We start from the raw sequence: 22,102 nt of genomic DNA, 5'->3' as shown, positions 1-22,102 counted from the left end.
GGTAATATTAAGACTGCTCACTAGTCTCATCCATATTCAAAGAAAAATAAACACCATAATATCTAAAGTTATTTTATCAAGTTGTCTGTTCTAGAGAACAGCTGATTTATATAAAGTCATGTGTTGCGTAACAACATTTCAGTTAACAGACCATATACAGGATTATGGTCCCGTAAGATTGTAATGCCCTATTTTTACTGTACTTTTTCCACATTTAGATATGTTTAGATACACAATGTTTACCACTATGCTTCAACTGCCTACAGTATTCAGTACAGTAACATGCTGTATAGGTTTGCAGCTCAGGGGCAATAGGGTATACCATACAGCCTAGGAATGTAGCAGGCTAAACCATCCAGGTCTGTGTAAGTATACTCTACCATGTTCGCATAATAATGAAGTCAACTAATGTCATATTTCTCAGAATGTGTCTCTATCGCTAAGTGACACTTCACTGTAATTAAGTTAACCTCTGCCACCTTCTGTCAAACAGAGAAATGATAAAAATAATTACATTTTAAAATAATGGCTTAAAAAAATCAACTGTATCATATTGATTACATTTTACAAAGCAATTTTCTGTGTACTGGCTCACTTAATTATCACATTAACCCAGTAAGATTTAAGATGTATTTTTTTGTTTTTGGAGACAGAGTCTCGCTCTGTCACCCAGGCTGGAGTGCAGTGGCACGATCTCGGCTAAATGCAAGCTCTGCCTCGCGGGATCACGCCATTCTCCTGCCTCAGCCTCCCAAGTAGCTGGGACTACAGGTGCCCGCCACCAGGCCCCGCTAATTTTTTTTGTATTTTTAGTAGAGACGGGGTTTCACTGTGTTAGCCAGGATGGTCTCGATCTCCTGACCTCGTGATCCGCCTGCCTCGGCCTCCCAAAGTGACGGGATTACAGGCATGAGCCACCGCGCCTGGCCTTAAGGTGTATTTTACAGCTGAGGAATCAAATTGAAACATTAAGTGACTTGTCTAAGGTCACATGACTAGTTAGGAGCAATGCCAATCCTCAAATTTAAGTAATCTGATTCCAAATTCAGTGTCCATTCTGCAACAAGATGTGCTAAATTTAAAGAAAAGTGAACAACAAAAAATGTTTAAATCCCCTAATCACATTTAGAAAGAAAATACTTACATATATAAAATAAACGAAGAATTTGTAGTAGTAAATATTTATATATGTATACACCTACATACATCGCTTGTATCTCATATTTATGTGAGTACATATTTACACATAAACATATTTTTATTTACAAGATTTTATTACATAATTATCTAAATGTATAATGATTTTACATACACTGAAAAACATATATAGCTTATAAAACCTAAAATATTTATTATCTGGCTCATTGAATAAAAAGTTTGCTGACCCCTAAAGATAAACTTTGAAATATAGCCCACCAAAAGAAAAGGAAACAGACTGACTGGGCTCACCTCTGGTTTGGATTCTAACTCATCTGATAACATTGATTCAGCTTCCAAAACCTGTAGCTATTCAGGGGACAAGTTCAAATTTAATTCAGAGCCAATGATACCTTCCTGTTATGTTCATATTCCTCTAGGAAATACTATGTTCTTCCTGTAAGATGTTGTATTAGGTGGTTAATCAATTTAACCTAGAATAGGGTAAAAAAGAGAGAAGGGGCATTAAGAGCAGTGGGAAAACACAGGTACATAAAGACACTTCTTCACATATCCAAAAAAAATCACAAGCAAGCAAATAAAGAATTCAAATCAAAACACTTGTTTTAAAATACAACAAGCTCAACAGGCTTTGATCAAAACCCATAAAAATACTATGCTTTGATGCAGTATTTCAACCTTTAATAATCTAAGAAACTATCTTAAATATGGATAGAGCTATGTCCAAAGATGGCCATCTTTTTTTTTTTTTTTTTTTTTGAGACGGAGGCTTTGCTCTGTCGCCCAGGCTGGAGTGCAGTGGCCGGATCTCAGCTCACTGCAAGCTCCGCCTCCCGGGTTTACGCCATTCTCCTGCCTCAGCCTCCCGAGTAGCTGGGACTACAGGCGCCCGCCACCTCGCCCGGCTAGTTTTTTGTATTTTTTAGTAGAGACGGGGTTTCACCGTATTAGCCAGGATGGTCTACGATCTCCTGACCTCGTGATCTGCCCGTCTCGACCTCCCAAAGTGCTGGGATTACAGGCTTGAGCCACCGCGCCCGGCCAGCACTCAGTATCTTATGAAGTGTACTGTGAGGATCTCATCTTTAACAGAGTAACGTACTAATTAGCTATAGGTGTAACAGCAAATATGCAATTAAACATTCGTATTCCCAATTCCTTACTCAACAGATTTCCAAAACTGCAATGTAAATCTTTTTTAAAAATTAGTTTCGCCGGGAGCGGTGGCTCACGCCTGTAATCCCAGCACTTTGGGAGGCCGAGACGGGCGGATCACAAGGTCAGGAGATCGAGACCACGGTGAAACCCCGTCTCTACTAAAAATTCAAAAAATTAGCCGGGCGCGGTGGCGGGCGCCTGTAGTCCCAGCTACTAGGGAGGCTGAGGCAGGAGAATGGCGTGAACCCAGGAGGCGGAGCTTGCAGTGAGCCGAGATCGCGCCACTGCACTCCAGCCTGGTGGATAGAGTGAGACTCCGTCACCAAAAAAAAAAAAAAAAAATTAGTTTCACTAAGATATTGTTCATATACCATACTATTGACTCATCTAAAGAGTACAATTAAAACGTCTTTAGTTTATTCAGAGTTGTACAAGCACAATCAATTTTACAACATTTCATCACCTCACAAGGAAACCCTGTGCCCATTAACAGTCACTTCCCACTTCTAATGTGTTTATTATGAGCTTAAAGGGCTTCCATACAAGCTTCCCAGTAAGCAACTGGTAGATACTAAATATTTGTATAATGAATGAATGACACTACAAATGATACCCACATTTTTCTCTAGTCATCTCTGAACTCCAAACCTTCATTTCTAACTGCTTGCTAGGTATCTCCACATGTATGTACATCCAACAGCATCTCAAACCTAACAATGTCCAAAATCCAGATTATTATCTTCCTTACCAAACCTGTTCTTCTTGTATTATCTATTTCAATGATCGCCCAATCTTCCTCCCACTCAGCTGCAAATTCTAGGTCTTTAAATCTCTCTCTTTCTCCATTTAAAAATAATTCCCATGATTCTCTGTTCCCAGAATGTTCTCTGTTCCCTACTGTAAAGCCCTGTTTACGTCTCTCAGTAACTTTCTACTATACTATTAAAACAGGCTTCTAACTGGTCATCCCGCCTTTAAAATTCCTCTTTCCAATGCATCCTTTAGGCAGCCTTTCAAGTTACCTTTCCAAAACAAAGAAATGCTTATGTCACTTCTATTCAAAGTTCAGTGCTTCGGAATAATTGTCATAACCCTAAGGGTAAACCCCTTCGTTTATATAGAAAAACTCCCCAGAGCTAGAGATTCAGCAACTTGCCAAAAATTAGACATCTACTTAGATGCAAAACGTAAAAAACTAGAACTTAAAACTTCTGACTGCTACTTTAATTGTCTTTTACTCTGCACCACACTAAGAAAAAAACAAGTGCAATTTCTCACCCCCTAACAAAATGCCCGACTTTACTTCCAAATGTTTATTTACTGCAAAGATGCTGCGTTGACCTTCGTGCCAACCTAAGTACTAATTCTTAAGTCCCAACTTAATAATATTTAACTTCCAAATGGTGCCTAAATGCATTTCTGAGCCTCATGAGCAAGTGGGATAAACTTTAATAAATTGGATTATCTTGAGAAACTTCAGAAGATTCGACACGAAATGTATAAAGGCCGTGAACACAATTCACACACTCTCCCCTACCCTCCTGACAGGCAAAGGTGAAACGGGCGACCCAGCCCAGTCGAGAAGGCAGCTGTCCCTTTTCCAGACGCAGAAAGTAAGTGGTATGAAAGGAGAGGGTAGCTCTGGACTGAAACATTCAGGGAAAGGCCTCCTGGCATCCTCTATCCCACACCACAAAGGCCTTAGTAATAAGGCCCCAAGGTCCGTGGGCAGGCCCCGGCTGCGAGTGCAGTCCAAGAGCCCCCGCCCCGGGGACTCGCTGACTCCGGCTTTCTCAGGACAGTCCGTTCCTATATCCCTGCCCCCAAAACCAAGCAAAGGAGCAGGAACATCGCCCCTAAAGACCCGCGAGGGGAAGGCCAAAGCCGCAGGGCTTCAGACTGGCCGCTCCCAGGCCTGCCAGATCCTGGAGGGATGCCCAAGGAGGGCGGTTTCCTCTCTCGGGGTGAACTCGGCCCCAGGCCCCAAGTAGCCGGTAATGGCCCCCGCCCTCTCGGTTACTACCTAGCCGAGCAGGTGTGGCCAGGCCCACCTCGGAGCTCACCTTCCAGTTCAGGGAAGCCGGCCGGCCGTCTGTCGGTCCCGAATTCCGTCCACACACAACGTCTTCCGGCTCCCGCCGGAAGCAGCTCGAGCGCGGGACAGGAAGTTTGGCCGACCCCCCACGCACACACCCACTCGCTCGCCTCAGGGCTGGGTGGCTGCAGCACCGCTGGGGACGCAGACGTCAAGGCTGCTGGCGGGGACTGCCCAGGCCCGCGACGCAGGGCTCCGCCCGGGACAGGAGGAGCCGCAGCCTCCCCGCTCCCACTCACTCTCGGCCTTCGGGACACCTAGGTCCGCGAAGCCCGAAAAAACAGGTCAGCTAATTCGTTGACGTCACTGCCACCCCGCAGTAGCGGAGGGAGTAGTTTTTACCATCAGCGGAGGCGTTGCAATGGAGGCAAACGAGAAAGGATCACTCTTAAACATTTATCAGAGGTCTCCTTGGAGAGGACCTCGAAGTTTCACCGCCTGAGAAAGGAACTTGCAGAATCAAGTTTTGCATTATATACGGGACGGGGTATGCAGTGAGTCTGGATTCGGTGTTGTAATTAGGATGTAAAGAGCTCTTGGATGTCCCGACTGCGGCCTTGAACACTTGACTTCCAAGCTAGATGCCACCTTGTTAAAGCTTTGTGAGTTTGACTTCTTGAAATTACTTATTTTTAAGTATTTGCGTGCGGAGGAATGAGAGACTCAACTAATGGGAATTAAAGGAGTTACCTTTAAAAAGGGATTTTCAAGGTTAAAGATAAGCCTTGATGACAGGTTTGGGTACACAAATTACTAATGGTCATTTAAAATAAAGGAGAAACGTTTCAGGGGAAGATAATTCCACTTCAGAAAAGCAGAGTAGGCCGAACTCGGTGGCTTACGCCTGTAATTCCAGCACTTTGGGAGGCTAAGGCGGGCGGATCACTAGGTCAGGAGATAGAGACCATCCTAACGCAGTGAAATCCCGTCTCTACTAAAAATACTAGCCAAGCGTGGTGGCGGGGGTCTGTAATCCTAGCTACTCTGGAGGCTGAGGCAGGAGAATCGCTTGAACCCGGGAGGCGGAGGTTGCAGTGAGCCGAGATCGTGCCACTGCACTCCAGCCTGGGCGGCAGAGCGAGACGAAAAAGAAAAAGCATAGTATAAGGTGCCAATCCAGAGTTGAGGATATTTACTTGGAGGTAAAGGTCCAGTGCTCAAGAAAGAGGTGAGAAATACAGATGGAGATTTGGGAGTTAGCAACATACAAAGAAAAGGTGAAACCCCCTCAGGAGATGAAATGGTCCAGGAAAAGTAACAAGAAAGGGCCACTCAAGTAAACTGGAGAAGCTGATTACCAACACAATTTGAATCTACTTATTACAAATGTTGCATACAAAAGTATATTGGCAGTGTGTAGACAGACGATCATAAGCCAAAACATTCAGAAACAATAATCCTCAGTTTTACTGTTCTGTGAGGGTTGAGTACAATTAATAAAACAAACTCTTGAGGTACATCAGCAGTTCCTGAACATTCATGTTTACAAACATTTGTTAATTTGCCCAGTCCAGTGATTTTCTGAAACTGTCTTTATTGTCAATCTGTTTTTGTTTTTTGAGATGGAATTTCACTCTTGTGGCCCAGGCTGGGGCGCAATGGTGCGATTTCAGCTCACTGCAACCTCCCCCTCCCAGGTTCAAATGATTCTCCACCCTCAGCCTCTTGAGTAGCCGTAATTACAGGCACCCACCACCATGCCCTGCTAATTTTTGTATTTTTAGAGAGAGGGGGTTTCACTGTGTTGGCCAGGCTGGTCTATCTGCCCGCCTCTGGCTCCCAAAGTGCTAGGATTACAGGCTTGAGACATCAGGCCCGGCCGGCAATCTTTTTAATTACCTAAAACTCCAACTGATGTTTACATCTGTTTGCCCTCTCAATCTTTACAACTATTTGACAGTATGTGCCTGCTAACCTAAAATAAACATACACTTTTCTCAATATATATTGAGTTTTTAGGCTATACAGTAAATTATTTGGCAAATACAAAGAGATCATCCTCTGGAGTAAATCTTGTCAACCTAAGGTATTTATCTTCCCATACTAATCCCAACCCAAAGCCACTGGTCTCCTATCCCAAAAACTGTTACACAAGCTCTGAAACCCCCCAATCCTGCCCCTAGTCCCTATGTACACATCATACCATTAAGTCTCTTTTCTGTCTACAATGTGAAAAAAAGGCCATCTCAATTCTATTTTTACATCAAGTTTCAGTTTAAGAATCATGTAAAACATTTCCAGTTCAACAAATCTTTACTAAGTGCCTCTCAAGTATTCTATTTTAAGCATTCTATTTTAAATTAATAAAAGTTATTATTTTTAAAAACCTATTGTGTCTGATTCATTAATGGTTGTATCAGATCATGTAAAACTTTTCCAGTTTAACAAATCTTTACAAAGTGCCTCTCAAGCATTCTTTTAAATTAAAAGTAATTACTGAAAGTTACTATTAAAAACCTATTGTGTGTCATCCATTAATGGTTGTATCAAATCCCCTATGCAACTTAAAAATAACACCTATGATCACATTTAAATCAAGAGCTATGTATATTCTAAGCATTTTTAATGTATCTTTGAAAATATGCAAAATGGAAAAGAAATCTATGATTGCCTTGAAGACATTTACAGCGATTACAAAGAGATTTCTTCTGAAATGCAAACTATCTGCTTTCCAATGTTACCTCCTGTCATCATGGACTGGAATGCAGCTGGAAAAAGAGAAAGTAGATTATCTGAAAAGGTAAATGTCACTATCATACTTGTTTCCAAAAGGTGTAATACAAAATTATCTTCAATAACTTTTTCAGTGATTTTCAATATTAAGCATAGAAAATTGTCATGAAAAGAAATCTCGGCCGGGCCCGGTGGCTCAAGCCTGTAATCCCAGCACTTTGGGAGGCCGAGACAGGCGGATCATGAGGTCAGGAGATCGAGACCATCCTGGCTAACACGGTGAAACCCCGTCTCTACTAAAAAATACAAAAAAAAAGTAGCCGGGCGAGGTGGCGGGCGCCTGTAGTCCCAGCTACTTGGGAGGCTAAGGCAGGAGAATGGCGTAAACCGGGAGGCGGAGCTTGCAGTGAGCTGAGATCCGACCACTGCACTCCAGCCTGGGTGACAGAGCGAGACTCCGTCTCAAAAAAAAAAAAAAAAAAGAAATCTCAAGTAAAAAGTTATACACAAACCCCATTAACATCTTTAAAAAAAGTTTTGCCTATACTGAAAATATTTAATTGGTATCTAATTGGTATGTACATCAAGGTTCATTGTTTACAGTATCTGAAGACTAGAGGCAAAAAAAATATGGGAATAAAATGTCAGTGAAGGCCAGGCATGGGGCCTCGCAACTGTAATCCCAGCACTTTGGGAGGCCAAGGTGGGCAGATCACTTGAGGTCAGGAGTTTGAGACCAGCCTGACCAACATGGTGAAACCCCATCTCTACTAAAAATACAAAAATCAGCTGGGAGTGGTGGTGTGTGCCTGTAGTCCCAGCTACTCTGGGGGCTGAGGTGGGAGCATCATCTGAGCCTTGGAGGGAGAGGCTGCAGTGAACCATGATCGCACCACTGCACTCCAGCCCGGGTGACAGAGCATGGCCCTACCTCAAAAATTAAAAAAAGGGCCAGGCATTCCCACCTGTAAATTCCAGCACTTTGGGAGGCTGAGGCAGGAGGATCATTTGAGGCCAGAGTTGCCTGGACAATACAGTGAGACCCTGTTTCTATGGAAAATTAAAAAAAAAAAAAAAAAAAAAAAGGCTGGGCATAGTGGCAGGTAATTGTAGTCCCAGCTACTCTGGTAAGAGGATTGCTTGAGCCCATGGGTTCATAAGTTACAGTTAGCTATGATCATGCCACTGCACTCCAGCCTGGGCAACAGAGCAAGATCATCTCTTAAAAAAAAGGGGAGGTAAGGGGAAGGAAGGGCAGGGAAGGGGAGGCCAGAGAGGTAGCATTAAAAGATAAAAAGATAAAAGACTTTGGCCTGTGGGGTGGGTCACACCTGTAATCCCAGCACTTTGAGAGGCTGAGACAGGCAAATCACTTTAGTTCAGAAGTTCAAGACCAGCCTGGCCAATATGTTGAAACCCTGTCTCTACTAAAAATACAAAAATTAGCCAGGCATTCTAGTGCACGCCTGTGGTTCCAGCTACTTGGTAGACAGAGGCAGGAGAATTGCTTGATCTCGGGAGGTGGAGGTTGCAGTGAGCCAAGATCACACCACTGCACCACTCCAGCCTGGGAGACAGAGCAAGACTCCATCTCAAAAAAAAAAAAAAAAAAAAAAAAGGGCCAGGCATGGTGGTTCACACCTGTAATCCCAGCACTTTGGGAGGCTGAGGCGGGCAGATCACGAGGTCAGAAGATTGGGACCATCCTGGCTATGACAGTGAAACCCCGTCTCTACTAAAAATACAAAAAATTAGCTGGGCGTGGTGGTGGGCACCTGTAGTCCCCGCTACTTGTGAGCTGAGGCAAGAGAATGGCATGAGCCTGGGAGACGGAGCTTGCAGTGAGCTGAGATCGCGCCACTGCACTGTTTCCAGCCTGGGCGACAGGGCAAGACTCCGTCTCAAAAAAAAAACAAAAAGACTTTATCTTTGTGTGCTGAGCACAAGTATATAATAAATAAGTCTACATTCATCTTACCTCCCATGTTTTCCAACCCATTTATCACCGTCTCCTTAATCTGTAAATCAAAATAGGTAGATTTAATAGTCTTTAAACTTCAATGTTTCTATATAATAGTTTCCATACTTACAAAAGGCAGCAATACTATTTAGCACCTTCTGTCTAAAAACAGATAATCTTTATTTCATGTAGGTAGTCCAGAAAAGCTTCCTATCAATTGATTTTTTTAAAGTAATATCCTATTTTCCTGTTGTTTAATCTCTTCAATTAGTAACAGATCACAAGCTATACACTCTAAAACAGAAAAATAAAGTACAGAAGCATACAAAGGTACAACTTTGCCTATCATCTGCAGGTTTCAAGAATAGCCTAGGCCAGTCCGGGTGCAGTGGTTCACACCTGTAATCCCAGCATTTTGGGAGGCTGAGATGGGTAGATCACTTGAGGTCAGGAGTTCGAGACCAGCCTGGTCAACATGGTGAAACCTCATCGCTACTAAAAATGCAAAAATTAGCTGAGCGAGTGGCACGTGCCTGTAATCCTAGCTACTCAGGAGGCTGAGGCAGGAGAATTGCTTGAACCCAGGAGGCAGAGGTTGCAGTGAGCCGAGATTGCGCCACTGCACTACAACCTGGGTAACAAAGCGAGACTCTGTCTCAAAAAAAAAAAAAACAGCCTAGGCCAGTAGGTCTGAGGCCCAGAATAATAACTCCTGACTTTCAAGACTTTCAATCAACAACTAAGACATACATTAGGATGTCCAGGGAGGACAGGGAAGAAGTATGGTGGTAAAGGCATCAGGAGGTGCTTACATGATTTTTGAGAAAGCACAGCTTCTAACACATAGTAGCATCCCATAAATATTTGTTAAATTAATAAACATAACAATTTTACATTTGGGGGAAAACCTATTGATTTTGTAATATAATCTATGAAAGTAAAGCTAAAAAATTTTAGATAAAGGGAATAACAAACAAGGGTTTGTTAAGGGTTTGGTAATCAGGAGGTTATACTCACCTGGGAGGTAGAGTTAATTTATAATATTCAGCATACTTTTCTTTTGTAGGAAAAGAAACTAATATGAAACTATATTTTATAGCTTTTTATAATGAAACTAATGTTTGCTATAGTACATTTAAATAATGCAAAATTATATCAAGTAGCAGGAAGAATTATATTGATAAACAATAGAAGTTCTACCTTTAGCTTTCCTTCTTTAAACCACTGACTCAGCTGTAGAATGCCAGGCTCAAATTTGTCTTTATAATTTAACACCAGAAATCTTTCCCTGCAGTGAGGAAGAAAAGGATAATGATCAGAGAATATGACGGGAGTGGTATTCCAAGATCATACCATTCCAGAATTCTAATATCTGTTAATCCTTAAAATATTAGGACATAATCACATTGAGTCTGGTCAGATACAGTTTTATGCGGAGTTACAGGTATAACTGTAGAAGACTTCTATTAATAATTTCTGTTGCCAGGCACAGTGGCTCATGCCTATAATCCTAACATTTTGGGAGGCCGAGGTGGGCAGATCACCTGAGGTCAGGAGTTCAAGACCAGCCTGGCCAACACGGTGAAACCCGTCTCTACTAAAACATAAAAATTAGCATGATGGCAGGTGCCTGTAGTCCCAGCTACTCGGAAGGCTGAGACAGGAGAATCGCTTTAACCTGGGAGACGGTGGTAGAAGTGAGCTGAGATCGTGCCACTATACTCCAGCCTGGGCGGCTGAGCGAGACTCCATCTCAAAATAATAAGTTTTTGTCTGCCCAGTATCTACAACCCCATTTGTTAATAGCACCGTGATTTTTCCTTTGTGGGTAACATCCTTTCTTGACCCTCATGTGACCTAATCCAGGCCAGTCAAAGCCAGTAAGTATGTTTTTAGGGAGCTAGTTAGCCAAAACCTAAATATTGAACGGGCTTTTAAAATGTGTATTTTTTTTTTTTTTTTTTTTTTTTGAAACGGAGTCTCGCTCTGTCGCCCAGGCTGGAGTGCAGTGGCCAGATCTCAGCTCACTACAAGCTCCGCCTCCCGGGTTTACGCCATTCTCCTGCCTCAGCCTCCCGAGTAGCTGGGACTACAGGCGCCCGCCACCTCGCCCGGCTAGTTTTTTGTATTTTTTAGTAGAGACGGGGTTTCACCATGTTAGCCAGGATGGTCTTGATCTCCTGACCTCGTGATCCGCCCGTCTCGGCCTCCCAAAGTGCTGGGATTACAGGCTTGAGCCACCGCGCCCGGCCAAAAAATGTGTATTTTAAAGCTTTTTTTTTGAGACGGAGTTTCGTTCTTGTTGCCCAGGCTGGATAGAGTGCAGTGGCATGATCTTAGCTCACTGCAACCTCCGTCTCCCGGGTTCAAGTGATTCTCCTGCCTCAGCCTCCCAAGTAGCTGGGATTACAGGCACCCACGACCACGCCCGGCTAATTTTTTGTATTTTTAGTATAAATGGGGTTTCACCATGTTGGCTAGGCTAGTTTTGAACTCCTGGCCTCAAGCAATCCACCTTGCTTGCTTTGGGATGTGCTAGGATTACAGGTGTAAGCCACCACACCCAACCTAAGGTTTTATTTAATAAAGAAAAAGTGTCTATGAAGAACAATAGATTTCATACACATCTATGATATTTAAAACCCCATGAACCGGTAATAAGGGCAAAGAGGAAGAACACACCTTGTGATGTTTCTTTCTTTCTGGATTGCCTCTATAGCAGGGGATAACGGGGGAGGATAAGGCACATCTTTGTTGTACTGAGAAATTTGACCACACAGGATGATGTGGCTGTTCTCATTCATCTGCACAAAGAAAAATGATGATAAAATATCCCTTTCCTATGTTTACTGATTTTATGGCTGCCATAATGAAAGCCTCCTTGACTATTTAATCCTTTTTGTCAACTAGTTCGATTTTTTTTTTTTTTAATTTACCTGTTAGAGGTATTTGAGAATTTGAACTAGCTAGAAATAATTACATTCCAAAGGAACGTAGAGGCAAATAAATGTTTGGTAATCAGCAAAAGAATTGCATTAGTTGTTGTTGCTACTTATTAGTGGTAGAACTGTATTTTTTTGGATTTAAATAATTTAATAATCTCAACTGCAAATAATTTTAGATGCAGCAAAGGACTATGTAGTGTTAATACCTCATGTTGATATTTTATAATATTGTTAGTAAATATACATAAATACATGCAGTCTGTGAAACCCATTCTCTACACAAGGTCTGGGGCCATAGCTGTGAGTTGGTCAGTGGTGAGTTAGGGGTCAGAGCTTCACCATTTCAACAATGCAACTGTAATTTTTCACAAAAATAAACCACAAGTGAAAAAGATAATATTGGTAGCAAATAACTGAAATTGAAGTTCATAGTACAAATCTGCAAGTAAAGGGAAGTAGGTATCAGCAAGCTCTTTTGTATCACTTAAATACAATACTGATCTTCACATTGTCACAATAATCCCTCCAATTTTATAATTTTTTTTTCTCAGTATTAGGTAAAAAGATATCACAACATATAAAATGCAGTATTCAAATTTGTAATAGAAATCAGCAAACAACCTGACTTATCACTGTATCACTGATGTTACCACCAACATTGTCAAAATAAACATCCACTCCAGCTGGGCATGATTCACGGAGTTGTTCTGCCACATTCTCTTTTTTATAATTAATCGCAGCATCAAAGCCCAGTTCTGAGGTCAAGAGGACGCATTTCTCATGTGTTCCACAAATCCCCACCACTCTGGAACAACCTAACAAATGGCCAATCTAGGGGGGAAATTTGAAGATTAAATGGCTTTATATTGTCACATTTAAATGTAAAAATGTACAAGTATACAAGATATTACAGGTATATATGACAGTGTTCATTACAATTTAGGTTAGATTACGCTGCTTTTAATGAAGAGTAATTTGAAAGTAAAAGAACTGAGGGCAGACAATGTCATCCACCCCAAAAAATTATTAAAATTGAACAAAGTTAGACTTACGTTCCTCAACTTATGATGGGGATATGTCCCAATAAAACCATCTTTTTTTTTTTTTTTTTTTTTTTTTGAGACCGAGTCTTCGCTCTGTCCCCCAGGCTGGAGTGCAGTGGCACGATCTTGGCTCACTGCCAGCTCCGCCTCCCAGGTTCACACCATTCTCCTGCTTCAGCCTCCCGAGTAGCTGGGACTACAGGCGCCTGCCACCATGCCCGGCTAATTTTTTTACATTTTTTAGTAGAGGGGTTTCACCATGTTATCCAGGAAAATTATCCATGTTACATGTTATCCATGTAAAAATTTTTACATTTTTTAGTAGATGGGGTTTCACCATGTTATCCAGGATGGTCTCGCTCTCCTGACCCCACCTCGGCCTCCCAAAGTGCTGGGATTATAGGCGTGGGCCACTGCGCCCAGCCAAAACCATTGTTAGTTGAAAATATCCTAAGCAAAAAATGCATTTAATATACCTAACCTACTGAACATCACAGCTTAGCCTAGCCTACCTAAAACATACTCAGAACACTTATGGTTGGGCAAAATCATGTGGCAATACGGTACACCACAGAGTACCAGTTGTTTACATTGTCAAAATAAACATCCACTCCAGCTGGGCATGATTCACGCAGCTGTTCAGCCACATACAGTGGCTGACCGGGAGCTACATACAGCTTGTTGCTGCTGCCCAGCATCTCGAGAGAGTGTCATACTGATATCACTAGTCTGGGAAAAGACCAAAATTCAAAATTCAAAGTATGGCTTCTACTGAATGCATAGGGCTTTTGCATCATTGTAAAGTAGAACCATCATAAGTTAGGGACCATCTGTAGTTTAAATGTTAAAATCTAACAATTTTTGGCTTTCACTCATTGAAAAATATAAAATCAAAGAATAAATTTAAAAAATAAAATTTCACAGCTTAAATCTAATTTCATAAAAGGAATAAATAATCAGACCCAAAGCATCACATGCAATTCATTATTTTTCAGGCTTGTGGCGAACTAAAATCGCAGCTCAGACACAATGTTTGTTTTCAATGGTTTCAACCTATAAAGGCTATTATTTATAAAAGGATGTACTTTTATAAGATTCTTTCTTTCTTTTTTTTTTTTTTTTTCAAAGAAACAGGGTCTCACTCTGTCATCCAGGCTGGAGTACAGTGGTATATTCATAGCTCGCTGTAACTTCAAACTCTTGGGCTCAAGTAATCTTCCTGCCTCAGCCTCTCAAGTAGTTAGGACAACAGGAGTGCCGCCACACTGGGCTAATTTATTTACTGAAGAGTCTTACTATGTTGCCCAGGCTGGTCTTGAGCTCCTGTCCTCAAGTAATCCTGCCACCTTGGCCTCCCAAAGCACTGGGGTTGCAGGCGTGAGCCACTGTGCCAGGCTGACTTTGTAAAATTCTATCAAAATGTTTACACTTCTAGAATTCAACAAGTGGTTTCTTATTTGAGGATATTAATTTAAAATGTGAGTTTGACTTTTAATTCATGAATTCCAAACAGCTTCTTTATCATTCTCTTCCTTATAATAATGAAAGCAAAGCTTTAGCGTTTACTACATCTGTTTTTGGTTAACAGAGAATAAGATACTAAAATCTGCATTTTTTTATACTGTTATTAAGAGAGTCTAAGTAGGTAAAAAAAAAAAAAAACCCATTTCTACAAGAAATGTTGTAAGTCATTATAAATTTATTCAATTTTGGCTGGGCATGGTAGCTCACGCCTATAATCCCAGAACTTTGGAAGCCAAAGCAGGTGGATCTCTTGAGGCCAGGAGTTCAAGACCAGCCTGGCCAACATGGCAAAACCCCATCTCTACTAAAAATACAAAAATTAGCCAGGTGTGGTGGCACACACCTGTAGTCTCAGCTACTCTCGAGGCTGAGGCATGAGAATCTCTTGAACCCAGGAGGCAGAGGTTGCAGTGAGCCAAGATTGTGCCACTGCACTCCAGCCTGGAGACTCTGTCTCAAAAAAGAAAAAAAAAAAATTATCCAATTTTACATTTTTAATGGTATACATATATCCGAAATTTCAATTATGAATTATAACAATCCTCAAATAATCAGAAAATCATATAATTCTCAGAAAGTTTACCTGCCCAGCCACGGATCCACAGGCACCTGCAGCCCCACTGACAACCATTGTCTTATTAGATCCAGCAGTTATATGACCTTTTTCCTGTATCCCAATCAAGGAAGTCAAACCAGGCATACCTATAGCTCCAAGAAAATATGAAAGGTGTCCATTCACAAGTTGTGGGTCTACCTAAAATAAAATATATACTCTTTAAAAATAATACTAGGAATTCCTGTTTTGAGACAACAAAGTAGAGACAATATGTTATGGACTGAATTGTGTCCCCATAACATTTATATAGTAAAGCCCTAAGCCCCAGTGTGACTTTATTTGGAGACAGGGACTTAAAGGAGATATTTAGGATTGAATAAGGACATAAGTGTGGGGTCCTAGTCCAATAAGACTTGTGTCGTGGCCGGGCACGGTGGCTCACATCTGTAATCTCAGCACTGTGGGAGACTGAGGCAGGCGGATCACCTGAGGCCAGGAGTTCGAGACCAGCCTAGCCAATATGGCGAAACTCCGTCTCTACTAAAAATACAAAAAATTAGCAAGGCGTGGGGGTATGTGCCTGTAATCCCAGCTACTTGGGAGGCTGAGGCAGGAGAATCACTTGAACCCAGGAGGCGATGGTTGCAGTGAGCTGAGATCATGCCACTGCACTCCAGCCTGGGCGACAGAGTGAGGCTCCATCTCAAAGGAAAAAAACAAAAACAAAAACAAAACGGACTTGTGTCCTTATAAGAAGAAGAAACAAAACAAGATCTATCTCTCTGCACACCCACAGAGGAAAGACTGCCTGAGGACACAGCAAGAAGGCGGCCATCTGCAATCCAGGAAGAGGGGCCTCCCCAGAAACCAAATTTTCCAGAACTCTGATCTTGAGCTTCTAGCTTCCAGAACTGTGAGAAAATAAATCTCTGTTGTTTAAACCACACAACCTGTAGTATTTTGTTATGGCAGTCCATCAGTATAATAAACAACCCAATATGGTTTATAGAAGAGTAAACCATTCATCAATCTTGCTAAAATTCTATACTTTATTTGTAAAGAGTAAAAAAGCAATATTACTTCTCTTTATATTAAAAAGAAACTTTAAGGCCGGGTGCGGTGGCTAACGCCTGTAATCCCAGCACTTAGGGAGGCTGAGGTGGATGGATCACAAGGTCAGGAGTTCAAGACCAGCCTGGCCAAAATGGTGAAACCCCATCTCTACTAAAATTACAAAAAATTAGCCGGGCGTGGTGGCGGGTGCCCAAATCCCAGCTACTCGGGAGGCTGAGGCAGAGAATTGCTTGAACCTGGGAGGTGGAGGTTGCAGTGAGCCGAGATTGTGCCACTGCACTCCAGCCTGGACGACAAAGCAAGACTCCGTCTCAAAAAAAAAAGAAACTTTTAAAACCAATTCTCACATAAGAGACAAAATATTCTTTCTGTTAATGCCCCAAGTATGAAAAAAAAAAAAAAAAAGGAAATGCTTAACAGAAAAATACTTGGCAACACTGGAAGATTTTTAAGTCTCTGAGCAATTCCAACATGAACATGTACCTATAAAAATCAACTCTGGCTGGGTATGGTGGCTCATGCCAGTAATCCCAGCACTTTGGGAGGCCAAGACGGGTGGATCACGAGGTCAGGAGTTCACCACCACCCTGGCCAAGATGCTGAAATCCCGTCTCTACTAAAAATACAAAAATTAGCTGGGCGTGGTGGTGGGCGCCTGTAATCCCAGCTACCCAGGTGGCTGAGGCAGAAGAATCACTTGAACCCGGGTGGCAGAGGTTGCAGTGAGCCGAGATTATGCCACTGCACTCCAGCCTGGGCAACAGAGCAAGACTGTCTTAAAAAAAAAAAAAAATCAACTCAAATTCCAACAGTTCTCATTACTGATGTTTAAAATGTACCATTAAGGCTGGGCACAGTGGTTCACAACTGTAATCCCAGCACTTTCTGGGGCTGAGGCGGGAGGATCGGTTGAGGCCAAGAGTTCAAGACTAGCCTGGGCAATATGGTGAGACTCCTGTTTCTACAAAAAGTTTAATAAAAATGGCTGGGCATGGTGACTCACGCTTGTAATCCCAGCACTTTGGGAGACCGAGGCGGACAGATCACTTGAGGTCAGGAGCTTGAGACCAGCCTGGCTAACATGGCAAAACCCTGTCTCTACTAAAAATACAAAAAATTAGCTGGGCATAGTGGTGCACACCTATAATCCCAGCTACTCGGGAGACTGAAGTGGGAAGATCACTTGAACCCAGGAGGCAGAGGTTGCAGTGAGCCAAGATCACTCCAGCCTGGGTGACAGAGTGAGATGTTGTCTCTAAATAAATAAATAAAAGACCCAGTCAGGCTATTGCCTATTCTTTTGGTAGCTGCTCTGAAACAACTTTTATTACCTGAGAGACTTTATTTACAATAAGATAACCTTTGTTTACCACGCAATTCCTCCCCTTTCCCTTTTTGTTGCCATTTCCCCCAAAAGCCTCAAGTCCCATTCCTTTAAGCTATAAGAACTTCAAGCTCATACCTGTAATCTCAGCACTTTGGGAGGCTGAGATGGGAGGACTGCTTGAGCCTAGGAGTTTGAGACCAGATGGGGCAACACAGTGATACCCCATCTCTAAAACAAACAAACAAGCAAAGAAACAAACAAAAAAAAAACCTTCAACCATCTGGTCCCTCCTTTGAGTCTCCTATTCTTCTGTGAGGCTCCAGTGCACATACATGAATTAAAATGGTTTTTCTCCTGTTAATCTGTTTACTGTCAGTTTATTTTAGCAGGCTCAATTATCAAACCTTCAGAAGGAAAATTTAAACTTCCCTATACAGCTAACAGTGGAAAAGGAACAAAGACTTTCCGCATTTTGGCAGCTAGCTAAAAGAAAATATATGCTTTTATTTTTCCCTGATTACAAACACAACTGAATATCAAATGCACAAAGTAAGAGTTACACAGGGAAAAAAAAATCAGATACGTTCATATATATATATCACCTTTTCAAGGTTATTTCCATCCAGAATAACTTTGGTTTGCCAGGGCCAATAGAAAGAAGTCACAAAATCGCCTTTAGTCAAATTTGTGTGTTTGCTTTCTTCTATAATTCCAATACCTCCACCATCAACGACTTGAGATAGCTGCCAAGGTGTTATATAATCAGTGCCAGTGTCTTCATTCATTCTACAACGCTGAAAAAAGAAAACATTAAGATAATTTTATCCAATAATGTCAAACCACTCTACTAATTTACTCAATGACTAAAAGTATATAATGAGTAATATATAGCATACAATACACAAAAATCAACTCAAAATACGTTCAAGACTTAAACATAAGACCTGAAACAATATGGTGACTATAGTTAATAACAATGTATTGTATACTTCAAAATTGCCACTGGCTGGGAACGGTGGCTCATGCCTGTAATCCCAGCACTTTGGGAGGCTGAGGAGGGCAGATCACCTGAGGTCAGGAGTTCAAGACCAGCCTGGCCAACATAGTGAAAACCCATCTCTACAAAAATACAAAAATTAGCCAGGCATGATGGCGGTTGCCTGTACAGCTATTCAGGAGGCTGAGGCAGGAGAATCACTTGAACCAGGAGGCGGAGGTTGCAGTGAGCTGAGATCGCACCACTGTACTCCATGCAGCCTAGGCAATGAGAGTGAAACTCCGTCTCAAAAAAGAAAAGAAACTTGCCGCGAGGGTAGATTCTAAGTGTTCTCACCACAAACAATAAGTATGTGATATAATCCATGTTAATTAGCATGTTAGCATGACATAACCACTGCACAATGTAAACATATTCCTTTTTTTTCTTTTTCTTTTTCTTTTTTTTTGACGTGGAGTTTCGCTCTTGTTGGCCAGGCTGGAGTACAATGGTGCGATCTGGGCTCACTGCAACCTCCGCCTCCTGGGTTTAAGCGATTCTTCTGCCTCAACCTCCTGCGTAGCTGGGACTACAGGCATGCGACACCACGCCTGGCTAATTTTTGTATTTTTAGTAGAGATGGAGCTTCACCATATTGGCCAGGCTGGTCTCGAACTTCTGACCTTGTGATCTGCTGGCCTCGGCCTCCCAAAGTATTGGGATTACAGGTGTGGGCCACCGCGCCTGGCAACAATTTTTATTTGTCAATAAATTTGTTTTTAAATAAAACATTAAAAAATTGAGGTGACAGTTGCAAAGAAAGCTCTGTGAGTATTCTAAAAGTCACTGAATTGTACATTTAAATGCATGAAACGCATGCTAGTAAATAAAGCTAAAAATTTTAAAGAATTACTTAAGGAATGCCGGGCGCAGTGGCTCAAGCCTGTAATCCCAGCACTTTGGGAGGCCGAGACGGGCGGATCACGAGGTCAGGAGATCGAGACCATCCTGGCTAACACGGTGAAACCCCGTCTCTACTAAAAATCCAAAAAACTAGCCGGGCGAGGTGGCAGGCGCCTGTAGTCCCAGCTACTCCGGAGGCTGAGGCAGGAGAATGCTGTGAACCTGAGAGGCGGAGCTTGCAGTGAGCTGAGATCTGGCCACTGCACTCCAGCCTGGGAGACAGAGCCAGACTCCGTCTCAAAAAAAAAAAAAAAAAAAAAAAAAAGAATTACTTAAGGAAATTGAAGTAATACTATACACATTATACTAGCAAAAAGTAATACAAAATAGTGTTTTGATGGTTTCAAAGGATTGTGGCCAATTAGGTACACCCACATGTTGCTGATACTATAAAACTATTTTTTATGGAAAACAAACTAGCAACATATACACCATAAAACTTGATTTCTTTTGGGCTAGGAATTCTGTCTCTCCAGTGGAAATAAGCCAAAAAGAAGTGAAGTAATTTTTATACAGTTGCTCCTCCCAACTTCAGACCAAGCACTTTCCCTATTTCATGCCCCCTAACCTCAGATGAGTGCTCTCTTCACCCCTCGAAGACAAGAGTGTCACAGTGGGACCACGCCCTGTCTCAAGAGGAGGGCTAACAACTTCTCTGGGTAGTAGTCAAGGCTCTCTTCCTCTGTGGCTCACTCTTGCCTCTATCATGAAATCCAAAATGTAGAGGACCACAGCATGGACCAGGAAGTGGAAAACATGGAAGGACGCCTGATCCCATGTGGTTGTGTACCCGGTAAAACCGGGTAAAAGACGAAACAGAGAACTGATGCAGAAGCTTCTGTAAGAATACATTTGCTTCTGTTTGTCTGCCACCTCCCACGTATTCCTTAAAAGCAAGTGCAGCCACAGACACTGGCCAGACCAAGGGCCTGACACTAAACACAGCTAGTAGGAAAAACGGAAATAAGTTCTCTGAGATATAGGAAAAAAATCTACTGTTTCCTCCTTTCACTCACCACTCAACACTTTTAAAAACAGATGTGGTGGGGTATTTCCCCATACACCAACCAAGCAATTCTGCAGAGGGCATCAACTGGGTGTCCCCTAATTCCATTCAGTTCAACTGTGACACTGTCTACCTGGATATAGTGTCAGGTCCCACAGATTAAAAGCTCAGTCCCACAAGACTGCACCTAATTCAGATGCCAATCTCAAGCCCTAGGTTATGGTCTGTGCTTCTGACAAACTGGCTACAAATCAGGGTCCCCACTCTACTCTCTCCTTTGGTTTAATTTGCTAGAGCACCTCACAGAAGTCAGAGAAATACTTTACTTACATTTACTGTTTATTATAAAGGGTATTACAAAGGATATAGATGAATAGTCAAATAAAAATAAAAATTAAAAAAAAGACAAAGAACAAAAATTAATTAAAAAAAAAAAGATGAACAGCCAAATACAAGAGATGCATGGGGTAAGGTATATGGGAAAAGGTGCGGAGTTTCCACACACTCTCCAGGTGCACCACCCTACAGGAATCATCATGTGTTCAGCTATTTGGAAACTCCTCAACCAGGTCCTTTTGGGTTTTGATGAAGGCGTCATTATATAGACATGATTGATTAAACCACTGGCCACTGGTGATAAACTCAACCTTCACCTGCTGTCCCCTAGCTGGGGGTAAGGTGGCAGGAATAAAAGTTCCAACTCTCTGAGCATATATGGTTGGTTGCCTTGGTAACCAGCCCCCATCCTGAGGCTATCCAGGAGCCCCCCAAACACTTGTCATCTCATTAGAATACAAAAAGACACCTTGGAGATTCCAAAGGCTTTAGGAATTGTGTGCCAGCAAAGAGCAAGAAGACCAAATATTTCCTATTATAAATCACAATATCACACAAGTAATTCCCTAGAGCTAAACAAATGATGTCAACAGAACAGAATGTTATTAACCACCAAAATAATAATATTTGAACTAGTTTTCCCATTACAGTCACTTAAAAAATATGAAAGCACACCTATAAAACCACCACTTTGGGAGGCTGAGGCAGGAGGATTGCTTGAGGCCAGGGCTTTGAGACCAGCCTGGCCAACATAGTAAGACCCTCTTCTCTATCAAATGAAAATAAAAAATTAAAAAGAATACGAAAGCCAAGTTGTATATGAACCTTAAGGATAATCATGTAAAATACTGTGTACACATAGTGATTAATTTTAGTTGTGAATTGGAATGATATAAAATCTCAATTATTTAACGTTTGTTAGACTCCCTTTTCCCTTTTAAAGCTGCTTAAAAAGCCTGGTGTGGTGGCTCATGTCTGTAATCCCAGCACTCTGAGAGGCCAAGGCGGGCAGATCACCTGAGGTGGGGAGTTTGAGACCAGCCTGGTCAATGTGGCGAAAGCCTGTCTCTACTAAAAATACAAAAATTAGCTGGGCATGGTGGCGCATGCCTGTAATCCCAACTACTCAGGAGGCTGAGGCAGGAGAATCACTTGAACCCGGGAGGCAGCGGTGGCAGTGAGCCAAGATTGTGCCACTGCACAGAGCAAGACTCTATCTCAAAAAAAAAAAAAAAGGTGCTTAGGGTTTTTCTATTTTTTAGAGTTGGGGTCTTGCTTTCTGCCCAAGCTGGATTTGAACTCCTGGCT

General features: G+C 42.0%; 2 protein-coding genes across 8 annotated transcripts in view; both read right to left on the bottom strand.

The window, feature by feature from the left end:
* ZNF410 (zinc finger protein 410) overlaps positions 1-5,314 on the bottom strand; it is a 42,662-nt gene extending 37,348 nt beyond the window's left edge. The window contains exons 1-2 of one of the 3 annotated variants that reach the window (XM_010382617.2): positions 4,380-5,314; positions 1,450-1,631 (exon numbers count right to left, since the gene is read on the bottom strand). In XM_010382617.2, coding sequence (XP_010380919.1) covers positions 1,450-1,482 — 33 coding nt within the window. In that variant the 5' untranslated portion in view covers positions 1,483-1,631; positions 4,380-5,314. The remainder of the gene's footprint in view (positions 1-1,449; positions 1,632-4,379) is intronic. The other 2 variants (XM_010382616.2, XM_010382618.2) reach the window with 2 other exon arrangements.
* Positions 5,315-5,794: 480 nt separating this feature from the next.
* PTGR2 (prostaglandin reductase 2) overlaps positions 5,795-22,102 on the bottom strand; it is a 34,316-nt gene continuing 18,008 nt past the window's right edge. For 4 of the 5 annotated variants that reach the window (XM_010382611.2, XM_010382614.2, XM_010382612.2 and 1 more), the window contains 7 exons: positions 18,116-18,307; positions 15,140-15,310; positions 12,611-12,820; positions 11,727-11,848; positions 10,245-10,332; positions 9,063-9,102; positions 5,795-7,119 (listed from right to left, as the gene is read on the bottom strand). In XM_010382611.2, coding sequence (XP_010380913.1) covers positions 7,043-7,119; positions 9,063-9,102; positions 10,245-10,332; positions 11,727-11,848; positions 12,611-12,820; positions 15,140-15,310; positions 18,116-18,307 — 900 coding nt within the window. In that variant the 3' untranslated portion in view covers positions 5,795-7,042. The remainder of the gene's footprint in view (positions 7,120-9,062; positions 9,103-10,244; positions 10,333-11,726; positions 11,849-12,610; positions 12,821-15,139; positions 15,311-18,115; positions 18,308-22,102) is intronic. The other variant, XM_030930889.1, reaches the window with a different exon arrangement.

Source organism: Rhinopithecus roxellana, chromosome 5, assembly GCF_007565055.1.
Source record: "Rhinopithecus roxellana isolate Shanxi Qingling chromosome 5, ASM756505v1, whole genome shotgun sequence".
Classification (NCBI taxonomy): Eukaryota; Metazoa; Chordata; class Mammalia; order Primates; family Cercopithecidae; genus Rhinopithecus; species Rhinopithecus roxellana.
Note: the sequence above shows the minus strand (reverse complement) of the source record. Positions and strands in the feature narration are given on the sequence as shown.